Here is a 16,201-nt window from a genome sequence, read left to right as displayed (position 1 = left end):
CAAGTATAAATGTTTGAAACAAGAAAATCATGGCAATGCTAACAAACGAAGCCAGTCAAGATTTAGGACCTATGGAACGGTCAACATTTGGAAACGCAGTTTGACTATGAAATTGCAATAATAGCACATAGGTACGGTGTTCTGTTCGTTCCACTTTAATTCTCGCCTCACCAACACGCGGCAACGCGATAAATATCGCATTGTCGCCTCGTCAAAAAACATATACGCATGCAAAATTTAATAATCCTCGCGAGGTGATTTAGTCGATAATTATCGTCTTAATTTTGGCAAGTCCTTCTTAATTCTCGTATCGAGAAATTGAATTTCCGCTTAAATAATTATACATAATTGCGAGAATTAATAGAACCTCGCATTGTCGCACTGTCGCTTGGGATAAAATTTCTGGATAATTGATCGATATGATTCTTCCCGGGTATTATGTATCAATACACCGAGACAAATTTCTAATGATAGCCTCTGTCCTTTTTAGCGGTGTAACAGACATTTTCATCCACGGTGCTATAGTAAGAAATAACCCCTAACACCGGGCGACAATGTGAGGTTTTACTAATTCAGGCAACAATGTATCATTACTTAAGCGGAATTTTAATTTCCCGATGCGAGAATTAAGAAAGACATGCGAAAATTAAGACGATAATTATCGCCATAAAACTCTCGAGAGGATTGTTAATTATCGCATTGTGTTGGTGAGGCGAGGAACAGGATTCCGTACAAAGGTATTAAATTTTCGGTGTGTTGATTCATGTATATGAGTATCGAATACAATTGAGGATAATGGAATATGTTTTTAACCTGAGAAATGTTATGTCAAAATGGGCGATAGTCGAGATGGTCATTAATTTTCAAGTACACAATATATGCTACCAGTATCAAGCGGTCACGATATTAATTTATTGCAAAAATGTACATGTATACCAGAATAAAGATACATAAGCATAAAAAAGTGCTTAACAGTAGCTTTTAGATATAGTCACACAAACCAGACTGATCAGGAGAATGTCACTAAGAAAGGAGAACTTTATCATTATGTGACACGATGGTTTTCATGGGCGGATTGAACAACAAATATATGCTGGAGAGGCATGGAATTAACATCTAAAACTGTTCAGGTCTGCTAAACTCGTTGAATGTTGAGTTCTGCTCAACCCGGGACTAAAAAGTGTGGGCGGTATCTTGCATTTCCACTGCTGTCCATGAGCAGGCTCAATCAATTTTTATTTTTGTTTTGTTGGGCAGACCTGTGCTTTTCCACTTTTCTATCTCATTATCACAGTACCGTTTTGTGTGCCGTATGGAGGCCGTAAAAATTCTCCCTGTACCTTCAGTTACAGCTGTTATATTTCTATCTCTTCTGATCGTTCAGCACGACATTAATGTTGTGTTTGTGTACTGTTTAATTTTTCAGCTTAAACATTTCGGCTCTAATATTCCCGCTTCAACGGCTTTGGGTATTGTTTAATCACCCTTTCGATATGGTACCTGCTGTTCAATTTTGTCTTTTGGTAGTTTCTGTGAAATGCAGACTCCATAATCTCAGATCCCTTCTCTAAATTCCAGTTTGTTTAGTTCTGCCCGTTGTTTTCTCGTTCAAGGTAAAGCCATTATTTTTCTGGCAACCATACGTTGCTTTTCATGGAATTGCACTCTGTGTATCATTTAAGGTTCCATTGCTTCGCCGTATGAATACATCTGCAGGTGTCTCTATATTATCTTTTGGTACTTATAACATGTAAAAATGTTGTGTTATGCTCGACCCGGGGTTAGAAGGCATGGTCGGTAACTTGCATTTCCACTGCTGTTCATGAGCAAGCTCAGTCAAACCGAGCCTGCAACATTTTTATGTATGTTTTGTTGGGCGACATCTGCTTTTCCACCTTTTAAAAAATGAAAATGCCACTATAACTGGAAAAAAAGGAGGATTTTATCTTTCTGCATTATCCGATTTGCCCGGAAGTACTGTTTGATTACCTATTTAGTACTATTTGATTACCTATTTAGTAAGTGTTCTACCTCAACAATGCTTGGCCTGTTTTAAATAAACATGTCTTCCATCAACCCGATCAGTCACTTTTTGCATGTCTGGCGGGAATAGACAAGCTTATGCAATTAGACGTCATATTATGACATCATCGTGTATGAGCGATTTGCTGTATGTAATATATTTTTCTTAAGAATACATAAGTGTTATAGACTTTTCTGCAATCCAGCTTTAGTAAATCAGTTATGGAATATATGCATGAACATACAGCATTCCGCACAGCGTAAAATCGTGCTCAATTGGTCCATTACCCCATGTAGCCATTGAAGAACAGGGAAAAGGAAGTAATAAGATATAGAGTTACATCTTTCTGCAAAAACTATTTTGTGCATTCAAATGTTGCCAGTAAAAAATGTTTCTAAAGAAAATACAAATTCAACTGTGCACATTTTTGCTCTTTGAACTTGCCGCCGACTGCTTTCCAACATCGGTACGTGATGCTGAATGAAATGCACCTACAGAGACATAAAAAAGATATTATGTCTTCAATGGCTAAATGGCTTGTATCTCTGTGGACGGACCGTCAGGGGAGGTTACGTCTAGAACGGGAAAGTATAAAAATCCACAACATGCCCAAAAGATAATCTGTCGTCCCACGTGTTTGAGAAAATGCTTACTAGAACGATCTGTATTATCAACGATGATCAACAATCAACCGGTACAGACATGTCAAACAATGATTAGCAAAGCAATAATTTTCAAATATCGTCTTTAAAACACATCGATAAACTTTTACCATGCAGTTCTTGGAACTGTCTTAGGTTATATCACATATCAGTTGTTGAATTCAGTATAATTTGGAATCTCATTCCATGGCCAGGCATCGCAAACTGTGTGGAGGTCACCATGTAATTTACATGTGCATGGGTCTCCCTATTTTGCAGACATTTTAGCAGATTGCAGATTGCAGTCTGCAATTTTTTCCCTAAACTGCAGACTTTTTTGCAGACTGCAGTCTGCAAGCAGATAAGATTATACAGGGCAAATAATGTTAATTTCCTAAACTGCAGACTATTTTGCAGACTCTGATTGCAGACTAGTGTAATTATATAAGAGATACCCCCTGTTGGGCATTTTTTAATAGGCTCATTATCTTATTTACCACCTAGTGTGTTCTTCCCGACTAAATAAATGCTGAGTAAAACATGATTTTTTTAATCAGTTTCATATATACATGTATAATTATATACGCGTCATAATCCAAGTTTTCTAGAGTTAAAGAAAAATGAAAATGAAAAATAAATAGCAATATTAAACATAATAAGTTTCTATAGATTGTCATTAACTTTCATATGTAGATTGGATGGATCTATTTTATATAAATCAAATTATTTGCTCTAGACATAACCTAGCAAAAAAAAAATGTTACTGTCTTTTTATCCCGGGCAGATATATTTAAAGTCAGTCAAACAGTTTCAGTTAAATAAAAAACAAACAATTAATATGATGTAATAGGAAATAATAACAAGAGTGCCAGACTGTCACAAAATATGCCCGTCATCGAACTTGACCTAATTCAAGACTGCCTGGGGCGATTTGTGTGGTTAATATTGAACTTTGCCAAAATATTATGCCCACAAACATCGTCGGCAAGTTTGGTGAAGATCAGATGAAACTGTTCGACTTAAGAGAGCAGACAAGGCTAAATTAGCAATTTTTCGAGTAATTCAAGGGCCATAATCCAAGAGTGCCTGGGGTTTGATGTGTAAATTCTCAATCCAATAAAAGCAATTGTTACTGAGATATGAGCTTGCATGCAAAACTTTAAAACATTACTTAGGTGTGATGCAGACGCTGCCGCCCTGAATATCTCCGATTATTCTTCAAATAGTCAGGCTAGGAAGTGGCATCACTTATATTCAGACAATATATGCATTCTGTGTCTTTCAGCACCAGCGTCATAAAAATCTTTAATTTTAACTCATAAGTCAGACTTCGAAATATGATTATTGATTTCATAATAATTCAGCTTTAAAATAGATAGATCTTTGCAATTGATAGTATCTTATAAATCTGTCTTACAATGGCCTTGCAGTTACGGTTGTTGTTTAAAATTAATTTATATGCAAGAATAAGACTTTAATACAGTTAATATAAATATACACATGTATATACATATACAATTAATACAGTAATAGGGATGTAAATGGTATATACTTACGGTATATACTTACTGTTCACATCTACTTATCAGATGATTTATTGGCTTTAGCAATTATTGAGTAATTAATTGTGGCTAATTGATATTTGGTGCTAACTGAGTAATTAATTGAGGCTAAGTGATATGATAATTAATATCATGGTGTGAGACTGTGCAAATTACAGGATTCTTTTTTTACGTAAATACATTAAAAAAATCAAATTTACAAAATAAGTTTTAAATACAAATGTATATAGGAGAAAGTAGCTAAATGATCGATTCCTCTTGGAAAGAAACAATAGAAAAATTAAAAATCAAGTTCTTTCTCTAAATTTAAATGCAAAAAAGAATTTGCATAAATCCTATGATTTTCAGCTTGACATTAATGTATCAAATTTTCTTATAGTTGGCCATCTAGGATAATGTGGTTTAAAACGTTTTCATCCTAGGTCATAATACTTTGGATAAATTAGTGAAAATTGAAATTCATTTTCTAGGAAATTTATTCTATACCTTTAACATATTCTTTTTCCCTGTGCAAATTTATGGATCACAGGGTCATAAGCTTGATTTCCTGGAGAGGCATATGTTCTCCGTGACGATTTGATAAAAGACATTGTGTCTGAACTTATTTGTCCTCCACCTCTGATTCATGTGCATGTAATCTTTTCATCTCTGTGCTTTTGCAGGGATCATTTTAATTTTTACAATTTAAGCATATTGTTGCAATATCAGGTTGTTAGATTGTCAAATATAAACAAAAGTATGAAAATATGGTTTAACTGAATATAACATAATAAAAATCAATAGTACACTTGACAATCCTTCTATGGCAACACTTTTTTTGCAAATATCTTAAACAGCATCTCGTGAGGTTATATTTTTTTTTTTTTAAATCAAAAGCTCTACTGATACAAGTGTCAGTTATGAAATAGCATGTTCATTTTGTCAATAATGTTAAAAAAATAATATGTATATTTTGCATTTAAGTCATTTGTTTAATTGCATTTGTCAACCATGGGGAACCTACACCTGCGGTGGACACCGCCGTGGGGTAGAGGACACTCATGTGTTGCTCACTGCGCAACACAGGGTACGCTGCCACGAAGATGGTCTGAATGCGATCCTCTCCTGGCGACTTGGCACCTCTGCATATGTGGTATATACGGATCGTTTAACATTTTACTCAACTCACATGTCAACTATACATTTCGACCAATATTGTTATTTATTTATGTTTGATTCATCCTAAGGGCAATTGACTTTACTGGTTAGTCTTAATGCATGTATAAGATATTTGTTAAAAGTTTGTCAATGGGTCGTATTGTAAAATTGTAAAATATCAACAACATATGATATCTATGATATCATGTCGTGCAGTTATAATAGAACAACATCTGTTAAATGTGAACGTCTCAGTTGTTTCTCCATTCGCAAACTGTGATTACAATTTGTTATATGTCTTTTTTCTTTTTTCTTTATTTAAACACTGTATATGTTTATCACTTGAACATGAAACAATTCTGATCTGTTTAATTACAAATATTGAGTATCGATTTTTTTTTGTTGAATCAAACTCAACATTGCCGGTGGTCTAGCACTTTCGTTTTCGATTCCTAGACTAACTATATTTTGGTTTGATTGATTAAACAATGGTTTTGTCCCTATATTTGGATTCTGTTCCGGAGGTTTGCATTTCGTTTTTTGTTTCTTTCGATTTTAATCGCAAGGCCGGATACATTCTTTCATATATTGGGGGCAACCAGGAGTATTACATTAATTTCATTTTGCTTAAAATTGTTTAAATTCTATTTGTCAATGAACTGAAATCGCACAGTATACAACAGCATTAATCTTGACTACACTAAATGAAGACTTGTCTTTCAATTTGGCGTTTGATGAATAATACACCAACAGTGAAATGCTATTGCTGAGCATACACTCTTTTCCTGATGTGCGATATCACGCTATCTGGGCTTTTAGCATGTTATTTAAGCATACTCAATTATAACATGTATGTGTTTAAATGATTAATATTAATGTTGTTCATATTTGCCTTTGTATATATGCAATATAGTGTAATAGTGCTGGTTTTAATAACTGAAATCCATAGCTGGTGTTAGATGATAAGTGTTTATTCATATCTTAATAATATACTTTTTAAGTGTATAAACAAGAAATTTTAGTGAAATGGAGTCTTAACTTTGGTAAGACTAGCACTAATTTATATGAGTGCAGTAATCAGTCTACCACATATTTGATGCAGTGATAAATGTTTAATGTATTTTATCAGTAAACATCAACCTTCCATTTTAGATAGGGTTTTAACTGAAACATGTATTGTCAATTATAGTATGAATTTATTTTAAGACTCTTGTAATTCTGTAAAAGAATGACCATTTGCAGATATTAATGATATTGTATATTTGTATTTACTGATGTTTGTAAATGGATGAGACTATAATAAACAATATGTATATTGAATATAGTACAATAGCTTGAAAGCTTAATGTTGTGATGTTAACATTTCTTACATTATCATACATTGGTTTGATTGGTTTGTTTGTGTGATGAAATAAAAGTTCTGTCCTATTCTTTGTCTATATTGTTTGTTTTCCAAACGTGGCTGGTCCTATTGGATCCTTGTGCTTGTTTTATCTAAACATAAAGGGTGAAACCACACCAAAAGAAGGCAGTCCCCAGAAACTGAAACCTTATTTACAGCAGTGCATTAGTGAACGTGTATATGTTTGATATATGCACAACAATGCTCAAATTAAAACCAAAAAAGGACAAAACAAGCAAATTAAGGGTCAGAATAGAGCAACCATTTGGAACGGTCAGTGACATGAATACTACTAGGCAGTTAAAACAAGCTAGTTGTGCGCCATACATTATGTATTATCCCTATCATATTTGAAATTCCCGCCAGGTGAATCCCTAACATACGCAAGAATAACAATGGCACGTGTAAAACAATATTCATGTAAATATATCATCAAGATGACCAAAACACAATACAAAACACAAAAGAGTAGTTACACTTTTTTTTCTTATGCACAAACCCACTCTCATTTCAACTACCAGAGTCGACGAAGTACGGGACAATAAAAGTAAGAATGATCCCTACCAGAAAAATCCCTCACATACACAAAAAAGCACGATGTTTTAACCATAAATATATTCGTGCAAATAATTTTACCACAAAACCTTATGAATCATATGCACATGTACTCAATACCTTTGCAGAAGGCAGAGCAGCACGAGAAACACTAGTCTAACCCATAGCGAAAATATCGCTTTCAGTTCATTTCAGTCCAACTCAGAAACGTCTGAAATAATCATTAGTGTTCCCAAAAGAACATAATTTTTAAGCTCAAGTAAAACCTTCTAACTTGCCGCAGGTGTTATATTCATCTCCTGATTAGATAAGTAGTTTTAGCATGTTCCTAAAAAAATATGTAGCAAAACAGCAATGGCTGATGTCTTGTCCTCTAAATTTTATCCGGTACGTTCATAAAGAAACAAGCAAATGAAAGTTGTCTTGTTCTCGGTGCTTCCGAGGGATCTACATTCCAGATTATATTTACTTCACAACAGCGGGTGTTAAGTGCCCTGTGGCGGCCGTAAAAAGTCGCCCCGACTTCATCTCAGTGTTGTTGTATTTTCTGGTCCTTCGGGATCATTGATTTCAACTCATTTAGATTTGAAGATTGAATTCTGCTTAAGCCGGTGCTAAGGGCGTGGGCATTGTTGCATTTTCCATTACTGCTCATGAACAGACTCAATCAAACCGAGTCTGCAATTTTCACTGATTGCCTTGTTCTCGGTGCTTCCGAGGGATCTACTTTCCAGATTATATATAATATAGAGAGTTAGATCACTCTGCAAAAATGTTTTGTATTATTCAAATGTTTTCATTAAATAATAGATCCTTATGAGATACAAATTCAATAGCGCCAGATACACTTAGAAATTGTTTAAGAGAATATGCTTTCAAACAACTGCCATCCGCACTAGTATGTGAGGCGGAACGAAATCACGTACGGCGACGTAATAAGGATCATATATTTCAATGGCGGCGACAGACAAATGGGTGATTTAGGTCAGTAGGTGACTTTCTTCGGGTACGACGAAAGGCTGGGTTTCGTTTGGAGGAGGCTGGGTTTTTGGTGCGTGGCATTCCCTGTTTGATATTTGTCTTTGTTTTTTTATGACGTGACATATCCTGTTTTGCACAAATTCATGCACTATTCAGAAACGATGTTTCTTTCTGTCTTTAAATCATTAATGTATTAACAATTATGTATGGAAGACTGAAGCCCTGATACCTCGATATCGTCGATGTTTTATGATAAGTTTCTAAATATCAAAATGTCTGGTAATTTAGTAGATAAAGAGATATTAACAAAATACTCATTGTTGCGTTAGAAGATTTGTTGAGGGTATATCGTCTTTTTTATTTTTGTCATCTTGAAAGCTAAATGTCATAGTATTTAGCAAATCGTGAAATCAATTCTCCTAGTGACTTACCGCGATTCATCTGTCCCATAGTGACTGTTCATAACGATATCATATGTATTTTATAAATATATTATTCAGAACACAGCGTCGATTACTTTTGTTTGTATAGCCAGTTTTGTAATACGCATTACCGAAAAGTGATCGACACAGTCGCTATCTGAATGCATTTTACTACCAATATTTTACTACCAATATATTCCAGCTTTGCAGAATAGAATACAAATATACACTATTTTTCTTTCGTTTGTTTCTATGTTGTACAGCTTCAACTAAAGATTATTCTGAATCAGTTCTACTAAGAGATTTGTTTGAGAATTACAATGTCAACGCTAGACCATTCTAAACAAGTTGTTATAACAAATGGACTTGAATTAAGAAAAATACAAGAGTTAGATGAAATTGGGCAGTCATTCAAAATAACCGTTAATGTACAGCTTTTTTGGAAAGATGAATTTCTTACATGGAACGCGAAGGAATATCACGGACTATCGAGTATTGTGTTTCCGTATAGAAAAAATATTTGGATTCCAGACTTACTGATTTACAATGCTTTAAAGAAACCTGGAGATTTTGGGATGATAGACGCATTCATACGTTTTTATAGTAATGGACAAGTCTTTGTTTGGACGCAAGTTAACATAGATACATACTGCGAAATTAAAACAAAGAAATACCCGTATGATGAACAGAGAAGTGGCATTATGTTTGCTAAATTTGTGAGTTCAGACAAAATCGTCACAGTTCAACCACGAACAAGCGGAGTTGATCTGAGTTTCTATGTTAAAGTAGCGGAATGGGAAATTCGAGACTATAATGCGACGACAAATGTTATTATGTACAATGAGTCGATTGATAACCTAATTATTTTATCACACTACACGCGCATAGCGTTCACCTTGAAATTTGAGCGTTCTTGCAAACTTTGCTTTTTAAACATCATATTGCCCGTTCTGGTACTTGTTGTTCTCAACTTGCTGTCATTTTTTGTTCCGTGTGAAAGTGGAGAAAAAACTAGTTATCCATTGTCGATGTTTTTAACATTGGCAGTGTTTCTCACGATGATTACTCAATCGTTGCCGGAATCAGTTGACGGAGTATCCTATCTTGGTTCATTTTTCACATTCCAGCTTGCAATCAGTGCAATAACTCTTATGTCTGCAGTCATTTCGTCACATATATATTACCAGATTTTCAATTCCTCGTATGCCTCAAAACTTGTGTATTTCGGAAATTTAATTTCTACATGGAACAAATGTAAGAAAGAACAGGGCAAATTAAAAGAACAGTGTATCGAAATACAACAACAAAATGAAATGGAAAAAATATCGTACAATGGAAATGGAGCCGATTCTAAGAAAGCTTCTTATGTTTTCGACCGTTTAATGTTTTCTTTCCTTTTGTGCTGTCAATGTATCGCTACAATTATTTTCCTTGAATGTGTTATAAATTGAAAAAAATAACAAAGATGACATTGATGACCCTTATTAACTGAGTAATGAGCAAAAGATATGTTGGATAACTTATGCAAAAGGAATTTTCTATAAATATTACGAAAAGAATCGTCGAAGTCTTGATGGAATGATACTGTAATAACTATCTTACGGCATAAATTATTCATTTTAGAAAGGAATTGGAGTAACTTCAAGTTATCTTGATTTACAAAAAAAAAAATGATTTAAACGTTGTTTTCAAAAATAGTATCATAAACGGTTTGATTAAAACATATGCTCAAATTTTTACAGGACGAGTTATTAGTCAGTTTAAGACAGTTCAGAATAAGTTTTGGTAAACAGTTCAGAAAACTGGTATAAATAAGTCGTAAGAAGCAAAGGATCGCATTAGAAAGCAATATGAGTGATAGCAGTTTCTAGATATTTGAAAAAAAAATCAGTTTTGTAAAATTATCTTGACTGAAAACTTTATTCTTGAGATTGATGGAAACACAACTTTTCACATCTGAAAAGGTCGCTTCGAAGGCTTTATTTGGTATAGCTAATAGTTTTGATAACTTTCCATATCAGTTCTTTAAAAGTTACACTGCATTGAGATTGATTTATGTTTCTCTTCTCAAATGTCTGTCCAGAGACTGGTATAATAGCGTAACAATGGGGTAAAACTATTATTTAAGTAGTTCTGCACATCAGGAAAAATTTTATTCATCAAACATAGAATTTAAATAAACTCCTATTGTTCAAAACTTCAGAATATACTTAGAAAATTCGGCAAATAAAAATAATAAGGCATGGCGTTTGACTAATGTGAAATATTTGGACCCGTGCAAGTTTTTGCAATTAAAGTCTATGGTAAAACCACAATTTCGACGACATTTTCACGAATGTTACTTTTTCTGTAAAACTTGCTTGTACTAAGAATTCAACGCACTTCAAAATGATTTTAAGACATTATTCAGACTAATTAAACGTGATCTCATATTTTAATAATTTTATCTTTTATTAGAAAGATAGTAACTTTGTTCCCATTATTATTCATAAAAACGTTTCCTGGTGCCATAATTTCGAAACAAAGCGTCTTAGATTTGAATTATTTTGACAAATCTGCCACATGTGCATCAAATCTAAAATTGTTACCGTGCATTAAGTTTGTGCTGTAGTCAGTTGTTAAGTCATGGGTACACGTTGTAAGCCACGTCAGCGCTGTTTTCATTACGTCGGCGTTATTTACAGTATTTTTCCTAAACTATTTCAGGTCTATAGAACATTTGTGATTTTAATCAAAGTATCACTGGAATGATAAAAAATGTGTTTTCAACAACAGTAGGTTTGTTTCGTCATTTTTTCTTGAAGTCATAAAAAGCATTTATAAGTGTTTAGCCGTATCAACTATAAAAATATTTTTCACGATAGAGCAGTTATAACTTTTGTTTTCTTTATAGAAGTACAGTTGAAATTCGGTATCTCGATTTCGAAGGGATCGTGGGTTTTACTTCGGGATATGTCGTTAAAAGATATTTTGTGCACATGCTTTGGGGGCGGAACTTGAAATTGTATTCGATATAATCGGAATTTGGAGATAAGCGGTTTCGAGATATCGACTTTCAGCTGTATTTCAAAACGCTCAGTAAAGTCCTTTAACTGTTATATGTTATGCTCACATTTCTAGATGTTCTTGTCACGTCATTTTATATCAGATCACATATGACTACTCTAGACAAAACATTGTTTAACTTAAACTCTGAAGACCGTTTGACATATGATTTTTAAATGTTGGTCACTTAAAGGCACTTGCTACAGTTTTTCCGGACAGGTCGATATTTACCCCAACACCGTGCCAATTTGGTTGTGTTTCTAATCGATGTAGCTCACTACAGAGTTGGAGCGGTTTTCTGCGCATGCCCGGAAGTGATTATCTAATGTCGCGTACGGCAAAAATTCGCAAATTATTGTAGATTCGCATGCATTTAATGTAAAATATGTATAATATACTAACTAAATGTTAGGGTAAGTATCATCATGGTTACAAAATATATACATTTAAAGTACATTTAGTTCAAATTGCTTCAATCCGACATATACTGGAGTCTGTAATTTATACCAGCGCTCCAACTCTGCATTGAGTCAAAGCTGTTTCTAATCCTATACCGTACCCATACCGTACATCCGTATTCGTAAACTATAGGTTTTGTTAGGAGAAAGGCGGAAACTTTCATCGTTCTATGAGATCAAAATGCTTCAGAAACATCTTAAAATGCGCTTATTAAGAAATCTGCCGTTTGATAATTTGATATATCTCTAAGTCATTTGCTCATACACTGAAAGCGTATTTCGTACCAACCTGCGTTGTATAAATGCCCGCCACACCCCACCTCGTTGTAATTTGATTTAAGCGAAATCTAATATAGTGACCTATCAATTTTCGTTTCGTTTTAGATTAGGTAGACATTACCAAAGGTATGTGCAGAGTTTGATTGAATTCTATCATGTGAAACTCGATAAAATAGCAGAAGTACCAACTTAAAATTGACAAAAAATATGCAAAAATAGCCCTTGGGTCTGCTGAACAAGTATTCCTTACAAAATCATTTTCTTTTGATTTCTCTGAGCATGTTTCAAATAGATAAATTGTTTTCCGTTATAAAAATGCTTAGACATCAAATTTGTGCTGATTATTGTACTTTATTGAAATATATTTTAGGATTATAGAAATTTTGAAAATGTTAAAAAAAAATAGCACCATATCTAGGGGCAAATTAAATTGAAACAAAGCTGGTGACCTAGTATTTTTATTTCATTTTTCAATACAACATAATATGATCTTTTATTACAAAACATTTCATCAAAATCTATTATTGAGAAAAAAAAATACGAAACTGTAGCGAGCGTCCTTAAATGAAACTTCATTTTAGGTAATTTTCTTTCGTAGAACACATTGTTAATTTATTTGCAGTCATTGACAACGAATTTCGATTGGGACATACCAATTCATTATTTGCTAATTGCTGATTTGTTTATTTGCTAATTGTTGGTTGCTGATTTGCTATTTTGACAATTGCTTTTTTGCCAACTGCTAATTGCTAATTGCTAATTGCTTATTTGCTGTTTGCTTATTTGCTAATTACTAATTGCTGATTTTGAATTGCTGATTTGCTTATTGCTAATTACTGATTTGCTAATTCCTGATTTGCTTATTGCCGATTGCTTATTTGTTACACCTCCAGGTGTAAAGCAACCAAACACGGGACCCCAGTTCTAAGTCTATTTGGCCAGCCTCGGGAATCCAACCCGCAACCTCGAGATTACAGCTTGAAGTCTCGTGCTTTACCTCCTGTGGGTATACAAAATGTAAGTAAGGATACAAATCATGTTGAATGAATACACGAGCTGGCTCATAAGAAGCAAATAGCAAATAAGCAATTGACAGTAAGCAAATCAGCAATTAGCAAATGAGTAAATCTGCAAACAGCAATTAGAAAATAAGCAAATCAGCAATTAGCAAATAGGTAAATCAGCAATTTCCAATTAGCAAATAAGCAATTTGCATGTTTCAGTCGGCATTCCATACATTGACGTTTTTACATTTTAGACATTAAAACGTCATTCGAGACGCTGGCGCGTTGATGAACGCAATGCTTTAGGAAGAAGGGGTGTCATGGTGGCAATCTTTACAATCATTCATCTAATCCTCAAAAAGGAAAAGCAAACTGTTGCTGCTCGTTAATCGCTCTGATTCAATGTTTGACCTTGTATCGTATTACATTAAAGGGTTTCCATCGTTATGGTTTATAGGTTTTCGACCTGTATTTTTAATCTGCCCTTTTCAGTGTTGTTTATGAATGAACTAGAAATGAAATTCTAACATTTGTTGTCCTATTAAACAAAGAAAGCTGAAGACTGTGTGTTATTATTCAACAATTCATTTTTCTGACGTCACAATTATTACGTCATGACGTTAGACGGCAAAGCAGCGCGCTCGAAAATAAATCAATAGACATCAGGCAAATATGTAATGGATATCGGCAAGCACGTACATTATAATCATTATCGAAATGATATATCTCAAACAGTGATTTGCGAGTAAATAAAATCATTGTCGTTTTTTTATCACTTGGGCTGCGCATCTAAAGTCCAAACAATGATTTTATTTATCGACAAATCACTGTTTTGGATATATTATTTCGTAAATTAAGGCATTTGGTCTTGGTGTTTTTAGAAGTTGATAAAGATAAAATACTTGTATGGCATGCTGAAGATATTGTTCTTTATACTAATAACCAACAAAGTCTTCAGGCCAAATTAATTACTTTGAAAGATTGCTTTAGCATAAATCATCATATATAGAGGTCTCAGTTTGTACTGTACTGTACTGTACTGTACTGTACTACATCGTTTCATCTTGATTTCGTACAAAATGTGTATATGTGCTCTTAATTTCATTTATAGTCGCCAATGACAACCTAAATTGGCGACTCCTACTCTGATAGATGTGAGTGGTTAAATACATACCTGTGTTATCCTCTTTTGCAGAAACTGATTACTTTTCAATTTGAATTAAATCAAACAGACAGAAGTAATTTATCTCGAATGGACAAATTTGTTTTCATTCATCAAAGTGAATAAAATATTTAGATGGTATTAACATATTTCCCTCGCGAATTTAGGACTGCACAATACATTAGATAATTATTGCTTTATGATGTATTAAAACTAGTTGGTAATATGAAGCTGCGTTTGCTTCTTTAAACGCTTGTAATGAAGTTATTTTATTCAAAACTTGTATATATGGAATACAGTAAAATAGCTTGAAAGCTTATAATGTTTTGATGTTAGCGTTTCTCTTTCTTATATTATCAAATATTGGTTTGATTGGCTTGTTTATGTGGTTCAATTTGATGAAAAAAAAGAATGTTCTATCCAGTTCTGTTTTCCAGTCGAGGCTATCCATACTGGATGCTTGCTCTTGTTTTATCTAAACATAAAGAGTGAAACCACGCTCAAAGAACGCAATCCTCCAAAACAGAAACCTCACTTACAGCAGTGCATTAATGAACGTGTACATATTTGATAAAAACACAACAATACACAAAGTAAAACAAACCGACAAAAAGGACAAAACAAACAAATTAAGGAACAGAATAGAGCAACCCTATGGAACGGTCAGTGACATGAATACCACTAGGCAGCTAAAACAAGCTATTGATGCGCCATACCTTATGCATAATTCCTATCATATTTCTGAGTCAAAAGAAAAGTTCCCGCCAGTTGAATCCTTAACATACTTAACAATAACAAAAGCCATGTGTATAACACAGAAATACTCATGTTAAGTATAAAACGGAGACAACCTTAGGCACAATACAAACACACAACTTGAGTGTATTAACCGAATGATTGTGCACAAACCCACACTCGTACTGTTTCATGTCGAAAAATTACACAACAGTGTAAATCAGATTGGTACATCCCTAACACATGCAAAGGTAACAAAAGCACATGATTTAAACCACAACAATGTTAGCGTACAAAACCTCATTAACCAGAAGGCAGAGAATCACAGGAAACATCATTAAGTATGTCAGTAGATAAAAATAAAAAAGTCAGTCCAAGTGGAATAAAACATATTTTTTAAAAGAACTGCCTTTAAAGGAGCCTATCACGTTTACGGTAAGATACAATCAAAAGGGAAAGCTACTACTAAAGGGCTGAACAGACGCTTTCTGACTCAAGTCGGGTCATAGTATGTGTCAGGAAAGGCAAATATAGGTTAAAGCGCAAAAATCTGTGTTCTAGATCATAGCCACCCATACCAACTGTAAAACGTTGCCTACGGTTACAATTCCCCATGTATCTCCCTGCAGCTTCGCGAATGGACGAAGCTATGATGACATCATTTGACGGCTGTCACAACTGCGTCATTGCACTAATATGTGTTGTGATAATGTAGCTCATGATAATTTGGTAACTTCGTCACTGCTAACAGAAAGGAAAATTCAATGATAAACGTTTGAAGTTATTTTGCAAAAA

The 16,201-nt window shown here is 33.9% G+C and overlaps 1 protein-coding gene across 1 annotated transcript; it reads left to right on the top strand.

Moving 5' to 3' along the window:
• The first annotated feature begins 9,043 nt into the window (after positions 1-9,043).
• LOC128555990 (acetylcholine receptor subunit alpha-like) lies at positions 9,044-13,898 on the top strand. The gene is made up of 3 exons (XM_053539867.1): positions 9,044-9,558; positions 13,399-13,522; positions 13,764-13,898. Exons 1-3 carry the CDS (start codon positions 9,044-9,046, stop codon positions 13,896-13,898), a joined length of 774 nt encoding a protein of 257 aa, XP_053395842.1.
• Positions 13,899-16,201: the final 2,303 nt, after the last annotated feature.

The sequence above is a fragment of the Mercenaria mercenaria genome, chromosome 3 (assembly GCF_021730395.1).
Source record: "Mercenaria mercenaria strain notata chromosome 3, MADL_Memer_1, whole genome shotgun sequence".
In the NCBI taxonomy this organism is placed as follows: Eukaryota; Metazoa; Mollusca; class Bivalvia; order Venerida; family Veneridae; genus Mercenaria; species Mercenaria mercenaria.
Note: the sequence above shows the minus strand (reverse complement) of the source record. Positions and strands in the feature narration are given on the sequence as shown.